The 26,149-nt window shown below is 56.6% G+C and overlaps 1 protein-coding gene across 1 annotated transcript in view; it reads left to right on the top strand.

Annotated features, from left to right (window-relative positions):
* The window catches only part of Prdm16 (PR/SET domain 16), a 302,219-nt gene that overhangs the window by 95,350 nt on the left and 180,720 nt on the right, over window positions 1-26,149 (top strand). The window contains exon 2 of the mRNA XM_042701904.1: window positions 3,346-3,695. Coding sequence (XP_042557838.1) covers window positions 3,346-3,695 — 350 coding nt within the window. The remainder of the gene's footprint in view (window positions 1-3,345; window positions 3,696-26,149) is intronic.

Raw genomic sequence — 26,149 nt, 5'->3', positions numbered from 1 at the left:
ACTGTGCTAATCCAGCAGTGACCGGAACCAGCCAGCCAGCAGAGGAACCCCGCCGCACCGGAGGCCGGGTCAGCCCGGGAGCCACGGAGGGCCAGTGCCAGCAGTGTGGAGCCCACGCACTTCCCCACAGCCCCTTCCCCTGCTCCCGGCGGCGGCGGCGGCGGCGGCGGCGGTGGCGGTGGCGGTGGCTCTGTTCCCGGAAAGGTGGATTGAAGCCTTGATCCCTGGGCTGGGAGTGAAATGAGGCGGGAGGCAGCCCAGCACACAGTGGGCTGGAAGCCCTGTGGCCCTGGAGAACATTTAAGTTTCGAGACTTCTTGGACCATTTTACAAATGACATCTGGGGTCTCGGCTCGGGGTCCACTGAAGCAGACTGGGCCGAGAACAGGGCTCTGGGCAGGAACTTTCCCAAGATGGCCCAGGCTGGGCTGACGCCCCTCCCTCAGCAACCTTCCTCATTTCCCAAAGGAAAGTTTAGGAATGAGGCCCTAGTGCAAGACTGCTGTAACCCCAAATAAAGAGCTCAGCTCCTAACAAGTTGATAAGCACACAGAGCCTCAAAGAGCTCAGCATCTTGCCTCTACTTGCTCACCTGGGACAGAGCCGGCTGAAGAGGATGACACCGTCATCGCCAAGGATTGGGGCAGGGGTGGGGGGACCTGGGGCAGGCCAGGGGGTCTGGGGCAGAGGGTCCTGCGGTGGGGGGCCTGGGGCAGGGTGGGGGGCTGGGGCAGGAGGGCCTGGGGTGGGGGTGGGGCTGAGGCAGCGGTACAAAGATGGCTGCTCTGGGAACAAGCCTGTCCAGGAGCAGAAGGACCAGCTGGCTCCTGGCCTGGCCTGGCCTGGCTGCCTCAGTGGGTGTCCTGACTGGAGCTTGTGATCTTTGAGTCCCAGGGACACCGCCTCCCACTCCCCCTCACCCCCAAGAGAGGAGTGATTTCTGCCAGGCTCTTGGAGGGCTCTGGAGGCTCGGTGCTGGCTTTCTGCTTCCTCTGGAGTGGAGGAATGAACACTTGGGTTTCTCCTGGAGGCTGGAGTCTGTCACTTAACCCCTGTGACCACTGGAGCCCCGAGGCCCGTGCGAAAGCTCAGGCCTGCCTTTAATCAGCAGGAAACTCAACCCTCCTTCCCCATGCTGTTGGCTTGGCCAGTGAACTGAGCATGCTCTTGAAGCATTGATTTTCTTCTCGTAGGTGAGGGAAGTGTGTGTGTGTATGTGTGTGTGTGTAAAAGAGTCTGGCAGTAGCTGTGCCCGATGACATGTTTTCTACTTTGGGCCACCCCCCCCCAGAACTCCCAGAGGAACCAGCTTGGCTCCCTGGCTGAGCTGGGAGGTAGGTAGAGACGTGTACCCCGGCACGCTCACCCCCAGGGAGTCAAGGAGCCTGTGGTAGAGGACGTGGGTTTCCAGTGCCATCGTGTTTGGGAGCTGTGTGTGGTTACCAGTTCCAAATAATAAGGTGGCATGTTAATTACCCCCCCTTCTAATTTACCTTTATGCTGCACACGGTCGACGGGAGGCGTACGGGGGTGTGCTTTCAAACTAAACAACGCATCAGCTTCGGGGTAGCCTCAGCGGCTCTGCTGCTCCCTTTCTGGAAGGATCCTACCAGCCAATTAAAAAGGAACCGTTGGCCACTTGAAACATAATCATTACTTCTGTGAATGCTGCTAAATTAAATAAGTGTTATCCGCATGATTTTTTTCCCCCTAAGACTTTGGTTTCTTTTGAAAGAAAACATTTTGTTACTTCTGAGCAGATTTGTTTGTAACCAGCATGAGGAATCTGAAATTATTTTTCTGGTGCTTCAAAGTTCTTATCTCTCTGGAGACTTCCGGCGTCAGGGAGCAAGGAGGGGCCGGGGAGGGGTCCAGGGACAAGGCCCAGTCATTTCCACAGGTTCCAGCACCTGGAGAGGGCCTGGTGGAAAGTTCTGGATCTGGCCAGCAGGTGCTGAGGCTGGTGCTCCCCTCCCCGTTCCTTCTCTTCACTTTCCCGACGGTCCACTGGGGTAACAGGAAAGGGAACCATTCTGAAGCAAGCAGTTCCCCTGGTGAATTGAACACTTACCACATTGTACAAATCAACTTCACCTCTATCTAGTTCTGGAACATTCTCTCCACCCAGAGGAGTCCTGGGACCCATTAGCAGCCACAGCCCAGTGCCAGACAACCTCAGCCAGTTTGCCTGGTCTGGATTCTGCATAGAAATGGGATCGATCATACGGTGTTTGACCTTTTGTGTCTGGCTTCTTTCTTGTTGCATGATGCATTTTGAACATGTTTAATGGGCAGATAATGAGTGTATGGATTTATAGGCTAGAAGGTGATGTCTGGCTGTATGCTCAGGGCCGTGCCTTGGGGGGCAGGGTCCGGTCAGGGTGCTCAGCAGGTGGCCTCGTGATGGAGAGTCGGGGTGGTTGGTCCATGGGCCAAAGTCTTTGTGAGATGGCAGGCGCGAGTTCGGGTTCTGCGTGCAGTGTAGCAGGAGGACGGGGGGGGGGGGGGGGGAGTGAGGATGTTCCAGAATGGCTGCCTAGTGTTCGTGCCTTACAGCAGCAAGTTAGTGCTTTGTGCTTTCCTAAGGGCAGATGGGCTGGTCAGTGCACCGCCGCAGCTTCATCCGGCCATTCCATCTCAAACCGACTTTTGGGCTGTTCCTACCTCTGGCTACTGTGAATACTCACCTGGGCTGGGTGTGTGTGGCGGGAGCGGGGGGGGGGGGGGGCGGGGGGGAGGCAGGGCAAATGCTAAATGCCAGGACTGGAGTTATTTTCAACTCCTCCCCTCCTGGTCCTTCCCTCCCCAGTGTCAACGTGTCCTGTGATCTGCCACCCTGCAAGCCTTGTGCCCGTGACCTTGGCACGCCTAGCCCCCTCCTGCCCTGGCGTCACCAGGGCCTGGCAATGCACTGGGGTCCTGAATCCTTCCAAGACTCATCTCTGCCCTCAATCTCCAAGGCCACAGAGGAGAGCCAGCATGGTTCTGGGGCCAGATTTTCCCCATCAGTGATGGCTTTATGTGTCCTCAGTCCCGAGAGGCCCAGTGCGGCCTGGCCTGTTCCCCCTGCGTCAGGGCTGGACCGCGTGTCCTGGAGCGGCTGGCGGGACAGGGCTGCCTGCACTTCGCAGGTTGGTCCCTGAAGGAGCCGGGTGGAAAAAAAATCTTCGGAGAGTCTCTGGCGTTGCACACCGCCTGCTTGGTTCAGGATGGTACAGAGATGGTGCCTGGCGCTCAGAGGGCAGTGGCCAGGGTGGCCGGACTTCTCTGACCCTTGGGTCCTAGAAGGGTCATGTCCCTGGGGAGTCCCTTTACCACAGAGGTTGACTGTGTGATTTCCTTTAGGTGACGGTGACATTGTAAATAATATGTATGAGCCCGACCCGGACCTGCTGGCCGGCCAGAGTGCCGAAGAAGAGACAGAAGACAGCATCCTGTCCCCCATCCCCATGGGACCACCGTCCCCCTTCCCCACCAGCGAGGACTTCACTCCCAAGGAGGGCTCGCCCTACGAGGCTCCGGTCTACATTCCCGAAGACATTCCCATCCCACCCGACTTCGAGCTGAGAGAGTCCTCCATCCCTGGAGCCGGCCTGGGGATCTGGGCCAAGAGGAAGATGGAAGTCGGGGAGCGGTTTGGGCCCTGCATGGTGGCGCCCCGGGCCGCGCTGAAGGAGGCGGACTTTGCATGGGAGGTGAGCACTGAGTCTGAGCATGATTGATCGCGGTCATTTGTCTTGTGTTCAATCTATTTATAAAGCCGGGTGAGCAGCCACGGCCCGAGGCGGGAGGCTCGGTGGGTCGGAGAGAGCGTTCGAATGTCACATTTCCCAGGGTTATTTTATCCTGAAGCTTGCATGACGTGACTCAGAAAACATTGGGGTCCTGTGGCCGCTGCCGGCCCCCACGGCCGCGGCGCGCTCTTCCCGGAAATGTGTCTTTCATGAGCTCATGTCTTGAAGCACGCCACGCCTCCCGAGGGATGATAGGTGTAGCCTGCCCTGGCCGAGGAGCCAGGGGGAAGTCCCAGAAGAGATGGCGGTCCTCTAGCCGGGGCTGCGTTCTAACCCCAGGGGGCTGCGGCAGCTCTAAATGCCACCGAGTCTGCTGCCCTCAGACACCCTGGGGACGCACTGTCAGGGCTCCTGCCCAACCCCTCAGGGGCCCCACTTCTCAGCTGTGCGGGTACACGCCTCATCCTGCCAGATGGCTGTCTTGCTGATGAACCTTTCCGCCTATGTCTCTGCCAGCCTCAGTGGCACTGGTGCTTGTGTGAGCTTGGCCTGCATGGGCAGATCAGCAAGGACGGAGAAGGTCGTATCACATGAGGTGCCGATGTCCCCGCAGGCTCAGAAGTGTCCAGAGGTGTCCAGAAGTGTTCTGAGCAGGTGTTGGAGGGTGCCTGGCCCTGGTTTTGGGGGAGGGGGGATCTCCACGTGGCCTCTGGGGAGCCATGCATGCCACAATGGCACTCATGCCTTCAACCATGCCCCCGTGGCTAGATCTGGGGCCCTGCTTGGTGGGAAATGGGAACGCAGGTCCAGATTTTCCCCGACACTTCATGGCCTCCCGTAGCACCTGCTCCTTGGTCAGTGCCCGGAGTCGGGAAGGAAGATAACCACGGGGCGGGGCGGGGGCGGGGAGGGGGGAATGCTGGGAACGGAATGGCCATGGTCCTACAACAGCCGGGCTGGGGAGCACACCAGGTGGGACCCAGGCCTCCTGTTCCATCTTAGTACATTCCCTAGCCTCAGGGGCCTTGGAGACTTTTCCAGAATGATCTACATCTTCATTTTCTGTAATTGAATGAGGGAAGGATTCTGGTTTGTGACTCTGCACGGCTCCACAGAGTCCCCTCATGCATGGGGCCCTTCTCCCCATTAGGGGGCTCATGAGAGGCCCCCAGCCCTGCTTCTCTCCCAGGCCCTTCCCGTCAGGATGTCCAGGAAGCCTGGGGTGTGAAGGCACCTGTCTGTGGAGGCTCCAGGTCACACAGACGACACCGAAGCAGGCAGGTTCCGGGGCGCAGGGCCTCTGTCATGGACATGGGGCTTTGAGTGTGGGCCTGGGCCCCTCATTCTTCAGAGGAACCAGGCAGTCTAAGGAAAAGGCAGATTGAGCTTCCCAGGAATCCAACAAAGTGGAACGGGGTGGAATCGCAGCTCAGCCCTGCGTCCGGGGGCTGTCTAGAGGCCGCAGCGGGGCACAGCTTGTGGGCCTGAAGGTGGAAGTCACCTTCAGGACTCACTGGCCAGGACCCAGAGAGCAAGGTCAGGCAGGACGGGGGAAGTTCGAATCACAGCCCTCCAGTGGACACATACATGGCTCAGTTGTGGCGGGAAAGATGCCCTCCCGGGTCCAGCAAAAGCATTGTGTAAACAGCATGCCCGGTGGGTGATTGGGGGGTGTGACTTGGCTCTGACCTCCACGGGGGATCCTTTCCTGTCCCTCCCGGCCAGGTGTGCCCGAGAGAGGATTTAGAGTGTTTGATGTACTTTACAAAGGTCTAGATAATTTAATTAGTAGGTGCCTTGTAGATGTTGGAAAGCAAATTCTACAGGTAGATTTGTATGACCTTGAGGTGATTTTTCTTCTTGTCTGCTGTAATGTAAGTTTCTGTTTGCTTTTTTCTTTTTCTTTTTCTGTTAAAGCAATGCCCCATATCATGGTTCCTATAGTGCCGGGCCTGGTAGAGCCTGTCACTATCACCAGCCTGCGCTTGTTGACTTTGCGATGGTATTTATTCTCCTAGGACGTGAGGCAGCCGCCTCCCGCCACCGCCTTCCCCTTCTCTCCGCCGAGCGCTTTGTCCCGAGGTCCTGACCCGACAGTTTCCTTTCATGCCAGGGCTTAGAAATATTCGCCCTCTCCCCAACGTCGTCAAATACTACTCCAGACGCACATTATCTCCTCTGACCTTGTTTTATTTGCAAGTTCAAGCACCGATTACCTGGCTTTGTCATCTGTCTCTGGCTCTCTACCCTTTTACCACATAGCTCAGCTGCACAGTGGTCTGTGTTGTTGGTGATTAGAGACAGTGGTGGAATTGGACTGGAAGCCACCATGTTCCCCAGGGAAGCTGGGAGGAGGAGGGAGAGGAAGGGGGGGGAGGAGGTAGAGGCTTCTGAAGACACTGATTCAATCCACCTTTGCTGGAAGCCCATGACTCAGGTGGAAGTGATCTCTTTCTACCTCCACAGACCTGAGCTGGGGCCGCCGGAGTAGGAAAAGGCTTTAGACCTCTCTTCTGCTAAGCAGCCGTGGTGGAATTTTCCATTGGTATCCTGAAAAGTAGTTGACTATCCCTTTATTTCTTTGCTCCCTGGAGGTCTGAAGGCAGCTCAGGAGGGACTGGCAGGTGTCCACGCCCTTCCTAGCTTTCCTTGACTTGCAGCCTGTGTGCCTTATCTCCTGATCACATAAATGGGTGGAGAGTGGGTGAAAGCTGGGACCAGGTCTGGAGGCCTCTCCGTGGTTCCAGGCCTCTTGTTAACCATCTCCAGCCACTCACCCCAGGCAGCCCTGATCTGCCCCTGCTCCAGGCTGTGCGTCTGCAGGTCTGGGGTGGGAGAAGCTACTAGAAGGCATCTGTGTGTAAGGATGTCCCTGGCCAGGCCGAGTGGAAGTCCCGGGCATGCACGGTTATCAGTTCAAGATGATCCCAAATGTGATGCCCGATTCCCACTCTCGGCCTAGTAATTATGTTTTATGGATTGGAATAATTGAATTTCACTATCATGAACACAGCCTTCGTTCACTGAAAAAGAGCAAGTAATTGACGTTTTAGCAAAGATGACAAATGGCGTCCAGGGAGGACCATGTTGTTCGCCCTCAGCAGGGGTGGCTGGGAGCTCAGCTCTGGCCAGTTCAAAGCTCAGGGGCTCAGCTTCTCCTGAGGGGCTAGGGGTCACACCAAAGCTGTCCCTGTGGCAGGTGCCCCGCTGGGGGACACCACGGAAACCACTTTTCTGTCCACTCTGAGAACAGTTCTTGTTCTGGATCATTCTGCTGAAGTAACAGGGAAGGATGATTTCCTTTTCTCAGTCAACACTAGGTTTTGGGTTGGGAGGCCCAGGCTACAGCTCTTCTGTCCCCCAAGAGGGGCTAAGGAGACGCGTGGACTGTCCGTGCTCATTCTCACTCGGTGTGGACACTCCTTGAGCAAAGCCGGGAGGGGTGCGGAGGGGGGAGCCAAGCCCGCACCTCCTGATGTTTGCTTGAGCTCCTAAGCCCTCCCCCACATCCAGAGCCCTTCAGAGGCTCTCCCCTTCCCCCGCTCCTGTGTGAACCGGGAACGGTCAGTGACCCCAAGTCCCCCTCTCCCACGCACTTTGGGACCCCATCAGGACTCACCTCCTTGTCATGTTGGAAGAAAATACGTCCATGTCTGGTGCCTCGTCCACTCAGGGCCTGACTGGCATGTCTGTGAGCGCTGTAGGCTCGGCGCTGGACAGCTGGACATGACCCGTTAGGCTCAGGAGACTGGCTCGTTTAGAGGGTACTTCAATCCCCAACCTCCCCCTCTGCATCTGCTGCAGCAGTAGATATAACCCCCCCCCCCCACGCCTTGCTCAGAGACGGCAGCCCTCCGCTCACCCTGCCTGGGATAAATCACCCTGTGATTGCATTTCATTGCCCTGGGGGCTGTGAAGACAATGATTTTGATCATTTGTTGAGTAAATCATGACATTTGTCATCATGCTGTTTATTTTGCTAATTAAGAGATGGCTGCAGTGACAGCCCAGAGGGAGCCGGCTGTGGATGGGCTGCTCAGAAAGCCACCTGCCCTGGGCGGGGTCTGCAGCGGTGGGCCCCACAGCCTGCGGGGGGTTGTGGGCAGGCAGGGCCGGACCCCAAGGAAGGCAGGCGACGGGAGCAGGCTTCACACTCGCACGGTGTCCTCCCCGGTCTGGTGGACTCTTGTTGAGGCTGTCCCCCAGAAAGCCGCTCTCAGCAGCTTGGTGGTGCCCAGCCTGTAATCGGCACTCAGCCATCATCTGCTGAATAAATGCATATGCTTGTGTTTAAGAAGCCGGAGGAAAACGTTACCGTGCGCCGATAGGGTTTCAATCAGCTGAAGAACTTTGCTCAAGTGGACAGCCTCACCCCCTGGCCCGAGTGAGTGAATGTTGATGGATCTGTTCATTTATTCAATCAACAAACGGGCCAGGCCTGGGCCAGAGCCTGTGGGAAGCTCTGGAGTTGTGAGAGTAAGCAACCTGGAATCTTGAGGCTGCCTGGATTCTTCTGTGCTGTGAGTCCCCACGCTGCCTCCTCCAAGCGGCCCTGGGGCCCACGGGGTTTGGGAGAGGGTCAAGCCCCCTTGTCCACCCCTGGGGACTCAGGACTCCCTGATGGCCAGATAAGTCAGGACTGGGGGACAGGTGAGCAAAAGCGACTCCAGCTCCGCCGGTTCAGATTTGGAGAAAAATTCTGCAACTTTAATAGGAGCTCATTATCCAAAACACAAACCTGGAAGGAAGGCTGGAGCTATAGAGAACATAACGTGTGTGCACACAGCCGCCACCTACGCGTGTTCCGGAAACGCCAGGTTTCGCTCTTCCTGGGAAGAGAAGAGCCCCGATGTCAGGAAGGCCGCGGGAAGGCGTCTCTGGTGAAAGGCTGAGGCCGGTGGCAGGGGAGATGGATGGGTGGATTCCCTGCCAGTTCCCTGGGCGTGGTCAGACCTGCCGGGGCGGGGGGGGGGGCGGGGGGGGGGGCCGGGGAGGGAGGCTGCACTCAGGGGCTCCCGTTGGGGGTCTCGGTGTCAGTGGTGGTGTCCGGGGTCAGTAGGCCTCCTCCCTCTCTCCTTACTCTGACCCTTACGTAGTATCCCCAGCACCTGGATCCTTTGGATCCTTTGCACGTTCTTCCAGAGGACTCAGGTCCACAAGCACAGATGAGGCTGCGCCCCTGGCGTGGCCACATCTGCTACCAGGACAGGGGACAGCTGTGTCTCTACCTTACCTGGCCTTGGTGGCTTTGGGGCGCGGGCTGGGTGCATTGTGGGTCCCAGGGTGGCGGCAGGAGCCATTCTCTAGTGAATTCTGCCCAGAATCCAGAGCTACAGGATCCCCAAGAGACCCTTCCCAGCCCTAGATTAACCCCTGAGCTTGAGGAGTTAGGAGGACCCCAAAGAGCCAGCCCTCCCCCCCAGCTCCAGACCTGTGTCTCCCTGTCCAGTTACTAGGGTGGCCTCCCCTTCAGAGAGGAGGCTTCTCCACAAGAAGGGCCTGGTCCTGTGGGTGGGAGGGGTGTGGGAGGGGTGATCGCGAGGCCCCCTGGGCCCCCTCCTCAGTCCTCTCAGGTGTGCGTTGGTGTGGGGGCAGGGGCTGGAGCAGACCCCTGGGTACGGGCAGGGCCGAGGGCTTGGCCGTAGGTCTCAGCTTGGGCAGAGGTGCGAGAGGCCCATGTCACCAGCAGCCTTCGCTCCGTGTCTGCAATTCCACCTCTTTCTAGTCCAAAATACCATCCAGAGACTGGAGTTTGGCGCGCGCCGCGCTTCCACGCCCCGGTGGTCACGTTCTGCCCATCCGCCTGGGGCCTTGCCTCCCTGCCGGCTTGTTAGAAGTCTGGAGTTAGCCGGGCGCCCGTGGCTCACGCCTGTCATCCTAGCTACTCAGGAGGCTGAGATCTGAGGATTGCGGCTCAAAGCCAGCCCTGGCAGGAAAGTCCATGAGACTCTTCAGTAAACCCCCAGAAAACCGGAAGTGGCACTGTGGCTCAAGTAGTAGAGCGCTTGCCTTGAGCTGAAGAGCTGAGGGACAGCGCCCAGGCCCAGAGTTCAAGCCCCTCGGCTGACAAAAAGGAAAACAAGTCTGGAGTTGGCCCTCATGGTTCCACTGAGTCACCATGTGTGTAGAGAAGATTTTTGTGATCCAGTAACCTAGGGTGGACAGGCTGGATGGAAATGCCCAGTGGACAGTGGGGAAGAGGCAGGGAAGAGTTAGCTGGGGCACGCGGCTGCTCTGGAGCAGCAGTGGACCCTCCTGGCCCTGGGCCTCCAGTGCTGACCTCCCAAGGCTCTGGAATCCCGTGTGGCCCCCAAGAGGAGGGGCCGTGCGCATCTCAGCAGAGCCAGCCATTCCCAGGACTCTCCAGGCTGCCCCATATGGAAGCAGAGCCTGTGTGTCTAGGGCCAGCTGGTCAGCAGGCTGGGGCTGCCCAGAGTCTGGGCTCTCAGGGTCATCCCCCACTGGAGGACCTGCCCAAGGCCCTGCGCTGTGCGGGCAGGGCAACTGGACCCGGTGGTCCCCGGTACGAGGGCAGGTGACTGGGCACCGTGAGCTCCCAGCCCAGTGCCTGCTGAGTTTGCAAAGGAAGGTGTGAACATTGCATGTCTGTGTGTCTGCGTGTGGTTGAGGGTCAGGGGTGTTTTCCAGACCCGAGTGTCTGACGGAGGGCCGAGGAGTAGGGACACTGGTGTCACCCGGACAGCACTAACACCAGAGCCCAGGCCGGGCCGGAGACCTTTGTTTACCAGGAGCCTCTAGATTTAGGATCCAGGTAATTCCTGCTGGGGTCTGTGACAGCTCCCAGGAGATTCTGGCCAATGGTCAGGGTCTAGAGCAATCCTCCTGGGAAGAGAGGAAGAGCTGTCCATGTTTCCTGCCTCACAGCAGAGAGCCAGGTTTCAGAAGGTCGTGTGGTGAGGGTGAGGTCAAGGGTATTCAAAGGAAACCCAAGTCTGGCAGTTCTGTCTGGCCAGGCTCTGGGAGGTGGTGTGAGGAGCGGAGGATCTGCAGAGGAGGCTGGTCTGGCTGGGCTCTGGGAGCCTGGTCCAGCTCTGCTCTTGGAGGTAGTGGAGGAGAGGAGGATCTGCAGAGGAGGCTGATCTGTCTGGGCTCTGGGAGGTGTTGTGAGGAGTGGAGGATCTGCAGTGGAGGCTGATCCGGCTCTGCTCTGGGAGGCAGTGGAGGAGAGGAGGATCTGCAGTGGAGGCTGGTCTGGCTGGGCTTTGGGAGGCTGGTCCGGCTGGGCTCTGGGAGGCAGTGGAGGAGAGGAGGATCTGCAGAGGAGGCTGGTCTCAGGGGCGGCCAGGGGTCTTCATACCAGCATTCTGCTTCATCACACCCCGGGCATCCACACAGGCTCACACTCACAGATGCACACATCCCCTCTGGGTCCTGGAGTACGCTCCGGCCCAGACCAGGGCCTCCTTTCACACCCGCCGGCACAGCTGGGGCCTGTGCCGGGAGGAGAGGCTCTTGCAGCCGTCCCTCACGCTGCGCTGCGGGGGTGCGTGGGTACAGACCGCGTCTCGGGCTTTGTCCTGTCCGATCTGGGAGAGGGGCCGGCCAATGCCGATCCGCCCCCGGGTCGCCACGCGTGCCCACCAGGTACCTCGTATCCCTCCGCCTTGTTTGCTGCTCCCACGTGTTCCCCGTGGCCTTGGCCGTTCACTGCGCCACCCTGGAAAGCTGTCCTGGGCAGCAGCGTGGCTGCGGCCAGGCTCTGAGACGTATTGCCCGCCTCTCCCTGAGCAGCTCGGTGGCCTTGACATTGGTGGCCAGGTCTCTGTCGGGTCCCAGAGAAGTGTTGTTTAGGCAAAGAAGCCTGGTGGGTGTTTCTCCCCCGGCGACATCCGAATGTGTTTGTGAAGGCAGAATGTTCCGGACAGAGTATCCCAAACCAGGGAGCCTATCTCTCCCAGGCTTTGAGGGGAGATTGATTCTGGAATCAATACCAGACAATGCCTGGATGTACTAAGCCAAGCCCCCTTCCCGGCCATCAGCTAGAGACGTGGGCTTGGGAGAACCCAGCAGTGTGGGAATGGGGCTGAGTTTAAGACCCCCGAGGGGAGACGGTGCACACGGCCTGGTTCTCAAGGAGCGCCTGATCGCAAACCCTGTCCCATTTCTCCCAAGCACCCTGACATCAGCCCAGACATTTTTAGCCCAAGAATGCCACAGAATCCTGCACTATCTTAGGCCCAGCTTGGAGGCCCGGGTATATAAGGAATTTTAGAAAAAAGGAGAGAGAATGACTAAGAATACCTCCCGGTGGTTCTCCGTTACTTCCTTAAGGGGTAATAGCTCAGCCACAACCCGGCAGAGGGCACTTGCTTTAAATAGAGTGTTCTGATTCACAGGCGAAAAAAGGAAATAAATGTTTTCTTTTCATATTGGAGAGACATCCACGAATGCCAACTTCTTAAGTGGTATTTTGCCATCCGTCTCTCTCTCTTTCTCTCTCTCTCATCACACACACACACACACACACACACACACACACACACACACACACACCTCAGTGATAGCCAGAGCCCATCCCTACTCAGAAGGGGGCTCATGAACCCAGATGTGAACTAGTGTCTAGGCTGTCTGTGAGGAAGGAGGGAGGGAGCTTGGCCTCTGCCCAGCCTTACCCTAGGGATTGCTCGGCCTGCCCCCAGTCTGGCTGTCTGTGGAGTGGGGTCTCCCTCGGCCCTTTTCCTTTTCCCTCTTTTCTCCCTCCCTTCTTGTTTCCTTAAGGAGAATAAGACTAGACACCAGGGTATTCTCCGAAAGGGACTGAGCTTTGCCAAGGACCACCAGGCAACAGAAAAGGCTCAGCCCTGCTCGGGCACCTGCTGGACACCTGCCAAGGTCCACATGAGACTCTTCCTCCTTAGCAGTGGTAAGATTAACATCCAGCCATCCTCACTCGATCAAGGGGAAACTGAGGCTGCAGAAGCAGAAGCCCCACCTCTGAGTCTATGGAGGGAGAAGCTCAGGTAGGTAGGAGTCACAGGAGGGACACAAGACAGGGATGGCTCTCCCCCCTTCTCTCCAGCCTTTGCCCTCCTCCCTGAGCCCTGGTAGGGGGAGCAGGGGTTGGGGGGAGCCAGTGGCAGGCAAAGGCAAGTGAATGCGGTGGTGGCTCTACAGAGGGTCCTGAGCTCTGTTCCCTGGCCCGCTGCGGTGCCCAGGGCAGCCAGTTGGCGCTCACCGTGGGGATGATGATGATGATGTGGGAGCAATTCTTCAGACCCCCAGGGAATGCCAGCAGATGTCCCCACGATGGAAATCAGGGACACCCAGGGGCAGTGTCTCACAGGGACAGTAAGTCCCTGGCTCCGGCGGTCAGTCTGTAAGGAACGGCGTCCAGACCTCCAGGTCCCAGGGCAGCAGTGTGGAAGGATTACGCTGGGATCCGCCAGGTCAGGGCCCAAATGCCGAGCCTGGTCTCCTTTCCACCTACCACGCTAGATTCCCGGGCTGGGGTGTGGAAAATGGCAAACCGACAGCCATGGAGACGTGGCCACATGGAGGCGGCCACCCCACAGGCATGGCGGAGACGGGCCTGCCCAGCCCGGGGTCCTTCCTCGCCAGTGTGCTTTCCTGTTGTGTCCTTTCTGTGTCACGAGCACTGGATGTGAGCAGAGAAGGTCCCCTGTGTGTGGTGGGTGGTGGGCGTGGCCACGGGGCCTGGGGGGCAGGCAGGGAGTGACACGCCCCGACGCGAGTCTCATCCACGCACACCCCGGGCTGGGCCCGAGATGGCCTTGTGCTGCCACACACACTGGGCTTACGCCGGAAGGCACACAGAGTTGCCGAGCAGAGACCCAGCGGTGCCAGCCCCGGGCACTTGAAAGACTCCAATCTTGAGTCATTTCCTGGTGGCAGGTTTCACGAGGCCTCGGATGGCACATGCTCCACGCTCGCTCCAGGGGGTGGAGCCGTTGCTGCCCAGGCAGCTCCCCAGGGAACCCCTCTCAGCGCTCCCCACCCCCTGGTCAGGTCAGACAAGAGCCCCGGGCTTTCCAGGCCATAAAAGGTCTTGGGCAGGGCTGCAGCCGCAGCCCCGGGGTCCCTCTCTGGTGGGGAACTGGCCTCTCACCAGACCCTCCGGGGTTGGCCTGCGTAGCAGAGCTTTCTCCATAGCAGGGATTCCTGCAGCTGCCATCTCCTGGGTAGGAATGCATCTTGTGTGTCTCGGGCTCAGCCAGAGATAGGGTTGCTGCTACTATTCACAGGCCACCGCGGACCGGACTGTCCACCTGGGCCGCCTCTCTCTGCACGTGGGAAGAGCTTGCTCAGGGCTGGGTTGGAGGGCCCCGTGGGAGCTATCTGTGCTGAGCTGCCCGTAGGCTTGCCCTTGACAAAGGCAGCCACTGTGCAGGGCTCCTCAGGGAAAGGCCAGGAGCCTGGTCCCCTGGCGTAATGCGCGGCGCTTCTCCCACAGGCATCCGTGGCGTGGGCCTGTTATCCCAGCTCCCCAGGAGACTCGGGTCTGAAGCCAGTCAGGACAGAAAAGTCCACGAGACTCAGCTCAGTCATGGTGTGGGAAGTGGAGGTGTGGCTCGAGTGGTAGAGCACCAGCTTTAAGCAAAAAGTTCAAGCCCAAGTACTGGCATAAAACAACAGCAGCAGCATCTTCTATCAATACGAGAATGGGCTGGCAGTTTGGAGTGCCCCCAGGATGCCTTGCCGCGATTCCCCGGCCGGTCCTGGTTCACTTCCTTGCAGGGCTAGGATGGCAGCAGCCAGGGGCCATCCGTGCAGCGTCCCGCGCTTGTCAGCTGCTGGCGGTGCCACTCCCGCTGCCTGAAGGGGGCCAGGCCCGCGGCCTCGTGCTGCCCACGGGGAGTGCTGGCGGGTCCTCATCCTCTCTCCCCAGCTGTGTCCCTTGTCCAGCCAGCGCAGGGCAGAGGCAGGGATTCCCAGTCCCAAGCAGGGCCTTGGGAACCACGCTTTGCCTGGCTTTCAGGCCGAGTTTCTCCTTCTGGGTTAATGCCCAGTTTAATTGTACATCCCATTGTGTATCCCTGTTCAATCACGTTCAAAAATACCTGCATCCACTCCTTTCCCATTTAGATCTCTCTAAAGTCCATTCGGGCTTATCAGCACCGTAATTTCACGAGCAGAGCTAAGATTTCTGCCATTTAGGCCCCGGGCATTGTCTGTCCCTGCGGCAGCTGAGATAAACCCTCACCCAGAACAAAGTCGAAATGACCTTTTACAAGTAGAAGCCGCCTTGTTTCCCTCTAGACTAATTTATCAGCCTTCGTTTCAGCCCGGCTCTCAGCAGAGGCCCGAGCGAGCGCTGCACAGAGTGGGGTGGGGGCTCGGGGGATTAGGATGCTTGGCTGGCTCCTGGTTCTCAACAGGCACCTCCAGAGCCATCAGCCTGCCAAGAGCGCGGGAGAAGAGTTCCCGCGGGCAGGCGCAGGGAGCCAGGTGCGTGGCAGAGAGGGGGGAGAGGTGGCCCGGCCCTCCCCTGGCTCCTGCTTCAGTACTGAGTTACACCCGAAGGAGAATGCAGTGAGCACCCAGCAGTGCTGAGCCGGCTCCTGCGGTCCCCTTACCACCGGGTCTCTACAGAGCTTGGTGATCATGGCTCGGGTATCCAGCTTCTGGAGGAGACTGGCCAGCTCTGTCCTTCTTGTCCAATGCACAGAGTCCCTCCACAGAAAGAAGTGGGGAGAAGCTGCTCAGGCTCCCAGACTAGCCATGTTCACATTTCTAGAAAGTTCCGACTGCCCTGGTTAGGATGGCTTGTTGCACCCCAGAGAGCCCGGGCCTCCTCGAGAGTTCCTGCTGTCTGGAGCCGACATGCCACGAGCTTCATGAGCACGAAGAACTATCAACGTGTCTGAGAAACTCCTGAGCCCCATGGGCAGAGATATTGGCTGGACTCAAACCCCAGTGCCCTCCACGCCGCCGCCACCCTGAATCCACAGAGCCTGGCCTGAGCATCCGCAGCAGCTCTGCTCCTCCTGTGTGCTCCCGCACTGCTGCAGAGGCCGTGTCTGACCTTCAGGGGTGACGCCACGCACGTCCCTCTAAAGGACAGCCAAGCAGAGCCCCTCTGTCCACACCTAAGACAGCCAGCAATCCCCTCCCCTCCCCGGTCTGACTAGGGGAGACGCTGGGGATGGAGGGGCACACGGGCTCCATTTCATGGGCTCCGTTTCTCACTCCCTGTGGAGGCAGAGGTCTCCATCTGTCCTTCAAGTTGAGGCCTCACCATGCCAATGGCCAAGGCCTAGGGAGAAGAAGTGGAGGTCAGAGGGAAGAAGATGGGAGCAGCCATGGCTTCTTGACCAGCCTGCATACCGAGAAAGGCACTGGCTCCAAGGCCCTCAGTCACCATATAAAAGGTGCACGTTTTCAAAGATTTCAGAGTCTTCGTGGGATTAAAGAATAACTCGGGTGTCCCTAACAGTACATGGCTCTCCAGAACATGCATCAGGAGTTGAAACCTTGTTTAACTCTCAGCAGCCTGGCTGGGGGTGGGGGTGGCGGGGGGAACCTGAGGAGAAACGTCTGAGCACCTCAGGTCTTCATGCTTTTCCTTGACCCAGATATCCTCCCAGGAAAAGCCACCTGCAGACTTGGGCCAGATCTTCCACCCTAGCCAAGAGTGTGGAGGGAAAGCATGGATGGTGAATTAGGGAAGGAATGAGAGGAAGAAGAAAAGGAGGAGGAGGTGGAAGGAATGAAAAAGAGAAGAGGGGAAGGAAGAGAGGAAAGAAGAGGAGGAGGAAGAGAAGAAAGAAAAGAGGAAGAAAAATAGGAGGGGCAGAAAAAGGAAGAGAAGGAAGAAAGAAAGGAGGACAAAGAGGATGAAGAGGAAGAAACTGAGGAGGAAGAAGGAAAAGAGCATGAAGATATTGGGAAAAGGAAGAAGAGGGGAGAAGAAGGAAGAGGAGGAATAAGAAGAACAAGAAGAGAAGGAGGAGGAAACAGAAGAAATAAGAGGAAGGAGGAAGACAAGAAGAAAAGAAGAAGAGGATGAAGAGAAAGAAGAGGAAAGGAAAGGGCATTAAGAGATGGAAAAGAGGAAGAGGAGGGGAGAAAAGGAAGAGGAAGAATATGAAGAAGAAGAGGAAAAGAGAAGCTATAGAAGGCAGAGAAGAGAAAGCAAAGGAAGAAGAAATGGAAGAGGAGGAAGGAGAAAGAAGAGGATGAAGGGGTGGAAGAGGAGAAAGAAGAGAAAGAGGGAGGGAGGAGAAGGAAGAAGGGGAGGAAGGGAAGGGGGAGGGGAGGAGCTGGAGGACCGTGACCCTTGCCTACTTCTTAAAGGAACCCCCCCCCCCCCATGGACCAGCTGAGTGTCTCCAGGAGTCTGCAGCCTGGAAAGCTCACCAGGGACCTCTCCAGTGGTCTCTCTGATGCATCAGAGAGATTTGGTGAAGGATGCGTTTGGAAGAAGAATTACGTTACTGCCAATGCTGTTTGTGCGTTCGTTCCTATTCTGGCTATGCTGGCTTCCAGTAGACGCACTCGAGGGGAAATCAGCTGACTGGATAGTGAAGCCAACGCATGTGGCTAAGGCAGATGGCCACTGCTGCCACTTGACCTGGCAGCCCCTGGGCTGCTGTCACCAAGTGCCAGGTGCTGGGCTTACCACTTACCCTTGCGTGGCTCTGGCTTGGCGGTGCTGCGGCTCCTCCCAGCTCAGGGAGGCTCCTCCCAGCTCAGGGAGGCTCCTCCCAGCTCAGGGAGCTCTGCTCCCTTCCAGGCCTCTCTCAGTAGACTTTTGGCGGTTTGGGGGAACATCTTTGGGCTTCATGCTCATGTGACCTCTCTCCTGTGTGCGCCTGTCCCCAAATGACCCATTCTTAAAAGGACACTCCTTGAATTAAGGCCACTCTACTTTTCTCCACTCAAATGAATGTGCTCGGCAAAGACTTTCCCACATTCCACATGCCGGATGCAGGGCTTCAACATACAACTTGAGGTGTGGGGAGGGGAACAGGAGGACAGAACTCAGCCTGTAATAGACCCCTAAGAGATCAAGAATCTGGGCTGATTCATCCCCAAGTATTATAGGTGTCCAAGACAATGCACGTATCGATGTTGATTCCTAGGATCCGGCACCAGGCTGGGATGGAATGGACGTGAGGGCCACCAGGCCTGGTTAGGATGCACAGCGATGCGCAGGAGCGTGTGAACCGTGAACAAATAACACACTGGCCATGGTGCCGCCCACTGTCTCTTACTGACAGTAAGAGATATTTTTTTCAAGGTTAGCATTTTGAGACATTGGTGACAACCACAGTGCAAAGGCCACGGGCATCGGCGTGGTTCTTCTCAGACACACCCGGCCATCCGTGTCCCCTGGGCCGCGTGGCAGGGGAAGTCTGGCAGGGGCAACGTCCGAGCGCGACGGGGCTTCCCGCGGAACCCCACTGCGTGGCTTTGAAATCCTCTCACTTAGGCAGGAAAGGTTAGTGTAGGTGTTCAGTGGTGCAACAGGAAGACTTGACATAGATCAGATAAAGAGCCTGGCCGCAGTCCTCTGGTTTGGAGGCAGCGGCTCGGTAGGAATGCGTGCCCTGTAAGACCTCCTGGCCGTCAGAGCCCAGCCCAGACCCAGGTGGAGTCGGCCAGGTGGGCTCACACTGCCCATGGTAAGGCCTAGGACCCATCAGAGGTGCGTGCGTGCGTGTGTGTGTGTGTGTGTGTGTGTGTGTGTGTGTCTATTTGCTTGAGAGAGTTCCTTTTTCTTTTTGATGCTAGTACTAGGGCTTGAACTCAGGGTTATGGACCCTTAGCTCTTATCCACCACTTGAAACTTGACCACTTGAGCCACAGCTCCACTTCTGGCTTTTTGCTAGGTAATTGGAGATAAAAGCCTTTTACAGACTTTCCTACATGGGTTGGCTTTGAACTGTGGTCTTTAGATCTCAGCCTCCTGAGTGGCTGGGATTATAGGCATGAGCCACGGGCACCTGACACTTGTTGAAATCCTTAAAGTCGCCTTTGACCCGGGTGCGGACTTGCATCTGAGCCCACCAGCTTGAACATGGTCACCTAGGTCCTGCTGGGCTCCAGGCCGCGACCCACAGCCTGAGACACTGGTCCTTGAAGGCCCTTGGGCGTCTCATTCAAAAAGGAAATGGTTTAAAAAAAAATGGGCGGGCAGGCAGGAAAGGAGTGGAGAGGGACAGGGCCCCAGCGGTTGGCTAATTGGAGAGTGGAACCCCTGTGTGTGGGGGCGGCCTTGCCGGGACAATGTGCTCCGGAACGGGGGCTGGGAAGGCCCGGTGGGATTGTGATTGAATTAGTTGAAGTCAGAAGCCCCCTGAATGAGGTAGAGAGGGGAAGGGGAAATGAAGGTCCGGGTATAATGCTGCCTAAATGAGGGTCCCCATTCACTCCTCATGAAAAGGCCCCGCGCTCCCTTTCTCCTGGGGGAAGCGACAAGCGAGCTCACTTTTGTTTGGCTGGGGGCGGGGCGCCTTGGAGGACAAATTTACCTACCCGGAAAAATAATCCCAGGGACAGCAGTGGGAACCAACTCCCCTGAGCTCCCTGCGTCCCCCAGGGGTGACAGGAGCTTGCAGGCCCAGGAGACCTGCTTCCCCTACCCCCCCCCCCCCAGTCTGTCTATATCACACAAAATCTTGACATTTAACATGGACTCGTGAGACCATGCGTTGGAAAGCAACCGATCTCGAAAGTTGTGTTAGAAAAACGTGCCATTAGAAGCAGCTACAAAACCCTAAAATACAGAAGTAGACCAGCCCCAAGCCTAAAAAAAGGGGGGGAAAGAGAGAAAAATGGGCAACTGGGGGGAGAGGGCCTGAGGGAGGGAAGGGGGAGGCAGAGAGGAGATTACATGAAAAAATAAGCACTTTACAAAGTGCTATGCTCAGTAAATATTTGTTGAATTCATACATTAATTAATTTTCCAGATGAGATTTGCCTAATCCATTTTTTAAAGAAAATAAGGATTAGGCTAGAATGGGAATCGGTGATTAGGGCGTCTTGGTGGATATGAATGTTTGGGGCTGGACGCTCCTGGGGGGAGATGAGGCCATGCTCCCCTCCCCGTCCCCCCCCCCCCCCGCAGTCCGTCATAATTGCCCGAGGAGCTGGCTCATTTGCTATTTGAGTTCCAGCCCCGGGAGGAGCCCTCCTCTACCCTCCTGCTACCCTCCGGAGCCCTGAGCATGGCGGGGGTTAAGTGCCTACTAAACGTGGATCCGTGCCCCACACCAGCCTGGGGATGATGGCCCCAAACCTCTGTGGACAACCTGTGGGCCTGAGCGTGGCCTGCAGGGCTGCTCAGCAGGGCTGGACCTGTGTCCCGGAGGTGCGTGAGCATGTGCGTTTGCAGAGCACCCAGATATCATGGCTGGCACAGAGGACCGGGGCCATCCCAGAGGGCGGAGTCTCTGAAGCCCTTCCCATACCTGGAGACCCAGCAGCTGGGTGGCCAGATAGCAGGCGGGCCGTTCACCTCCCTGAGAAGTGAGGAGGACATGATTTCAGGGAGGGCGAGGTTCTGGGGCCTGAGATGCACCAAGATCCCAAGACACACACACACACACACACACACACACACACACACACACACAACTGTGCACATTCTTGTGTAATCACACACACAGCCTTATAACACACCCTCACATTCAACCAAGCCCATTTCCACACCACACACGTAACCACAGCCTCACACACGTACATGACCACACAAGCATGCACACAGCCTTGCACAACCTTACAGCACACTCACACAACACTCCTACAAGCACCCAATCATATCTCCACACAGCCTCATGCCCACATACATCACACTCACACCTACACACAGCCTCATGCACACTCATACCGTCAGTCATACACAGTTTGACACATATACCCAGCCACACAGCCCAGACATCGCATCTCATATGTCACTACCCATTGCAACACACACACAGCCTCTCACAAATACGCAATTGCACGCATACATCCACACACACACACACACACACACACACACACACACACACTTCTTGACCGGGCGTCTGGCTGGGGCTCTACTAGGATCCAGCAGTCTGCTATCGGCCGGGATTGAGAGCTGTTTTGTGGCAATACCTGACCCCAGGGCTGGGATGTGGGTGTTGGGGAATGGAGGCCAATGCTGGGGACGTAAGGTGGGTGGGCAGCCCACGCACCCAGGAGGACTGGATTGTCTGAGGACGCTTCTGGAACAGGGATCACAGACAAGAACCATAGGAGCCTCAGAGGCTGGGAAGTCGGGCCCAGCCCCGAATGGGGTACAGAGCCCAAGCATGCAGCCTGCAAACAAGTGCTCTGGAGGAAGGGCACTTCAAGAAGGAAGAATACAGGAGTCAGGAAGTGGGTTGAGGCTAGAGCTGGATAGGATGGAGGCTGTGTGGAGGAGACCCTAGAGGACGCACCAAGGGCACAGGGTGCCAGCCCTCCTGCCTTCAGCCTCCAAAGGAAGCGCATGCAGGAGCTTTGCGCCAGCCGCTCACGCCAGTTATGACTTGGAAAGAAATTCCTGACTACCCAACACGCGTGGCCCCGTGACTCCCACCACCCTGCAGAACCAGACCTGCTGTGTCCCACCCCGCCTTCCTCCCGAGGACAGCTTCCCAGGCGTGGCAGTGCCGGTGCCCGTGAAGTCTGGGACAGAAGGGCTGCTCCTCCAGAGCCCAGGGTGCTTGCGTGATCATTGTAAAGGGGCAGAAAGGGCTTTAATTAGGGTCATCCGGTCTAGCTCTGCTGAAAGAGAGGACACTGCCCCAGGACGGAGCCACTGGATCGAGTCATTTACCGTCTGCACGGCAGGGAGCAACAGCAGACCCTTGGCCCAGTTCCCCGGCCTCCTGCCCCTTCCCTCACTCCCTCGGACGCCTGTCAGTCACTTGAGAGATTCCTGGTGGACGGTGCTCCTCAGATGAGCCCCTTTGGACGGTCCAGCGCTGTGTGGGGAGGGCTGGCCGTGGCCTCCGTCGGGGACTGGTAGGAGCGGCCGTGGGGCAGAGGCTTCCAGGTAGTTGTGTTATGTGTGGCTGAGGCTGTGCCTGCAGGCTTCCCTGGTGGACTGGTGTGCGGCCTCCAATTCTGTGTGAGACCCCAATTCTGGGCAAGTGGAAATGTAGGAAGCCCCTAGTCCTGGGACAAAACCCACCCTCTGGCTCTTTATCAAGCGTCCTAGGGGTACACGGGGGCAGGACAGCCCTGGATTTGCTTGGTAGTGCTGTCATCTGTTGCCATGGTGACCGCCTCATCCCTCTGTGTGCCCCTCTGCAGGGTGGCCCTGGCCTCCTGGGCCACAGTGAGAACCTTAGAACCTGTAGGAGATTGCCTTGCCCAGCTCCAGCCCAGGGCTTCTGCTGGTCCAGCAGGGCACCTCCCCCAAGCCTCAGAGACGGGTGCAGCCATCCTCACCCAGACCTCTCTCATTCTGGAATCTTCCTTCCCTGGCTCAAAGAGGTTTTCACCCAGCTCCGCCGATGTGCCGACGTGCCCCGGTAATTCTCCATTCCTGCTACGGCAGGTGCTCGGTGGCCTTGCACCACGCTCCCTGCCCACCCCCGCCGTGGCCACGGCCTGTCAGACGTTGTCAGCCGTCTTTCTGGGCAGCAGACCACCCTGATGGAGACCTGCTGGGCCCGGGGTAGGAGCCAGCCTCCATTTCCCCGCAGGGAACCTGCCAGCCCCACGTCTTCAGACCTCTGGTCTGACTACTCTGCTGGGATTCAGGGTGAGACTTCTCCCGGCCAGGCGTGGCATGTTCCGACTGTCCTGTGGAGGGAGGGGCGGGACCATAGCGCCCCCCCCCCCAGGTGTCTGTAGCAAGAAGGACATCTCAGAGAGCCAGCCAGTGGGAATTCCAAAGGACTCGGCAGAGAACGGTGTGTGCTGTCCTGTCTGGCAGGCAGACCTCAGGCCTCCTCTCATATGGAGTCAGAAAGTATGAGAAAAAGAGGGGAAAAAATCAATCATTTATCTGGCAGGATCTCACGCTTGGGTGGAAAGGGAACTGGAAGATAAGGCCATGAACTACACCTTAGATTGGGATTTGCTAAGCACAGTGGAGCTTGAAACAGCCCGAGTACAGAAATGGCCCTGCTTTGACACCAGAGAGCCGTCCTCACAAGGCCTCAAGGTCACCTTGGGCAGAACAGGCCCAGCTGCTCTCCCTTTTTTCCTGGGGACTTTCTAAAGGTCATGCCCTCTCGTGTGCTCCCTAGAACTGCCAGACAAGAGGCAAAAAGAAGGCGTGGGCCAGGCCTCCCAGACAGCCTGGATTCCCTTGTCACACATTTCTGTAGGTGCAGGTGCATATAGAAACAGAACATCTCTGTGGACTGTTCTAGAACCCTCTAGCAAAGGCTCCCTGCTATTTTGGAGAGCTGAGTCAGCAGAGGAGCCCAGGGGCCTTCTGCCCCATGGTTTGAGGGGGAGCAACACTACAGCTCACTACAGTTCACTCGCATTCCCAAACCAGCAGGATAAGAGAATGCATAGAGGGGAAGCATCTAGAAATATGTCTGGCTCCATTAACCTCCCAAGCTAAATGGAGAGCTCCAATCTGTACTTTCATGTCAGCTCTTTGGAAGATTTCTCATTGAACCTAGAAAATACCACACTACCCTTCCAGAGCCTATGGCAGAAAGACACCTTGACAATCGTGATTATTAATATAATCTTCCTTTCACGATCTGCTAGGTGTGCGAATGTTCCTAGAACATGAACATTTTGAATAAATACCTGTATTTAAAATTATACTGCCAGAACATAGTTCTCTCTGAGCTGCGTTGATTCTCGTAGTTCAGTTTGATCGTTGTGGGTGCGTGGGGAGTGTGGACGGCACTCTTGGATGGCTGAATTTTCTGTAGCTCTGAGAGGTTTGCACAGCTTGTCCAGGGCCATCTCCCACTCGATCCGTCCTGCGTTGAGCTGACAAGACGAGGAACATCAGCGCGGCAGGTGGGAAAACGGTGGTCCAGGAAGGCTGAGCCCATTATGGCTTGGTGAAGGCCATGGCAGGCTTACATCCAGGCTGCCCGGTCAGACCGAGGCCACAGTCACAACATGGCCGCGGAGCGTGGGCATCGGAGAAGGGAAGGTGTCTGACTTTCAGTTCCAGTTTGAGCTCTGTAAGCTGCACACAAAGCCTAATAAGATGTGTTCAAGCCAAGCCCCCAAGAGCAGACCCTGCTGCACGTTGAGGGACCGGGATTCAGGAGGCTTTGCCTTTGGATGCACACTGTGGGTCCCAGGGCTGGGCCCCTGCAGATGGGCGCTTGGGTACTGTCCCACTCTCTAGATACTTATGCTTATTGTTTATTTGTGTATTCACCCACTGCACATTTATCTATTGATTCCTTAGACATATATGCACCTAGCATTCATTAGATACATATCCACTAATTCATAAGATATTTATTTGTTATGCATTATTCATTTATTAGATATTGATTTGTTCATCTGTCGTTATTTATTTGTTCATTCACCCTTTAGATACTTGTTTGTGTATTCATTAATTTGTGTGTGTGTGTGTGTGTGTGTGTGTGTGTGTGTGTGTGTACTAGGGCTTGAACTCAGGGCCTAGGTGTTATCCCTTAACTTTTTCACTCAAAGCTGGCACTCTACTACTAGAGCTACAACTCCACTCCTGGCTTTTTGCTGGTTAATTAGAGATTGGAGCCTCATGTGCTTTTTCTGCCCAGGCTGGCTTTGTACCTTGATTCTTAGATCTCAGCCTCCTAAGTAGCTAGGATTACAGCCATGAGCCACAGACACTGTCTTATTTATTATTTGTTTATTCATTTACTCTTTAAATATTTTCATATACATAGACATTTATGTATTCACTTATTAGGTATGTGTTTGTTAATGTACATTGAATGACACTCTTTAGACATTCATTTATCAGTTTGCTACATATTTACTTGTGTTAGATATATGTTTATTCATTCACTGGACATTTATGTATTAATTAGCTATATTGCTTGGCTCATTAGACGTTTCTTCATTCATTCATTAATTTATGTGCTCGTTAGAGATTTGTTTACCAAGCCCCTCATTAGGTATGTATTTGGTGATTACTCACATCTATTTGTTCACCAGTCACATTCTTGTGTCTGTGTCAAATATACACTTGTTTAGAGCCAGCCATCTGCTCTGATGGTCACAGATCTGTGTCTGAGTCCAACTGTCAAAGCTACTTTTCCATTTTGAAGTAGGCTTATCTTTCTGGAAGTACCGTGAGACCCACAATGTATCATCCGAGCGTCTCTATAAAGTACTAAGCTTTTTGGTGTAAAAGCCATGGACTTGATTAGTCAGAAATGGAGCTGTTGGTGAGGTCCTGACCACTGGCTTGGCTAGAATGGAGTCTTTTGGGTGTCACTGGGGCCCTGGAGGATTTGTGTGTTGGAAACAAATCGGTGCTGGCAGTTTGGGCTTGGTGACTAGAACTTGGTCCTCAGGCCCTGGCGTTGTAGCTGGGCAGTGCCCCACACTGCCTCTGTCTTGGCACTCCAGGGATGGACCTCAGCTCTCTGTAAGCAGTAAATCCAGGAAGCCGATGGTGCTCGGAGCGTGCGTGCATGCAGGCGTGCGTGTGGGCCTGTGCCTGTGGACAGCAGAGAGCCGGCCCCACTGCTCCCTTCTGCCCATCCGCCTTGTGACAGCAGGCAAAATGGAGGAACAGGGAAGAGGGGACGATGCGTCCCCTCCCTTGCTTTGATAATGGATGCCCTCTTTGAATTGATGGAGCGTCATGTCGTTGCCTTTGGTGGGAGTAACAAGCCTCCTGAGAACTCTTGCTGATCCACACTCCGTTCACCACTGGAGAAGACCCATCAGGGCTGGGTGGCTGGGCGGTGCTTGACCCCCTTCACCGGGACAGCAATAGGCCTCAGGAGGGGCCCGGGTGGGCAGTGCCCAGAGGAGCACGTTGGACGAGCTCTGGTCCCTTCCTGCCCTTCTCCTTTCGGGCAGCCTGGAGCTAGCTAAGCTCCTCACATCCTGCCTGTTGGCATCAGGACTTGGGTCACTCTCTGGTCACCTTTTCAGGTGATGCTGATGCCCCAGCCCAGCCTGATGGGGAGAAGCAGGGCATCAGAGAGCCGCACCCCAAGAATCCCGGGTGTCCCAACCAAGTGAGGCCACTGAAGCCCCTCTCCTCACAAGCTTGTGTGTATCCTGCCCAGGTCCCCAAGGTCCCCACTGGAGGGGACGGGGCCTGACGCGCAGGAGTGTTCTGTTGTCCCCCGCTGCCCGCCACCTGCCATGCCCCACCCTGCACTGTCTTACCTGCCACCGTGTATGGGCTTAGCACGCATTACAAGTGGTGAGATGGGGTCCTAATGGCTCCTACCCAGTGCCCGCTTTCCAGCACAGCCCCCCATCCCTCTCTCCCAGCCCGGTTTTCCCGCCTAGGTCTTCAAGTTTGGCCTCTGGAGATC

This window comes from Dipodomys spectabilis, unplaced genomic scaffold, assembly GCF_019054845.1.
Source record: "Dipodomys spectabilis isolate Male_0828 unplaced genomic scaffold, ASM1905484v1 ptg000299l, whole genome shotgun sequence".
Classification (NCBI taxonomy): domain Eukaryota; kingdom Metazoa; phylum Chordata; class Mammalia; order Rodentia; family Heteromyidae; genus Dipodomys; species Dipodomys spectabilis.
The sequence above is the reverse complement of the archived record's forward strand: the minus strand, read 5'-3'. Positions and strand labels throughout refer to the sequence as shown.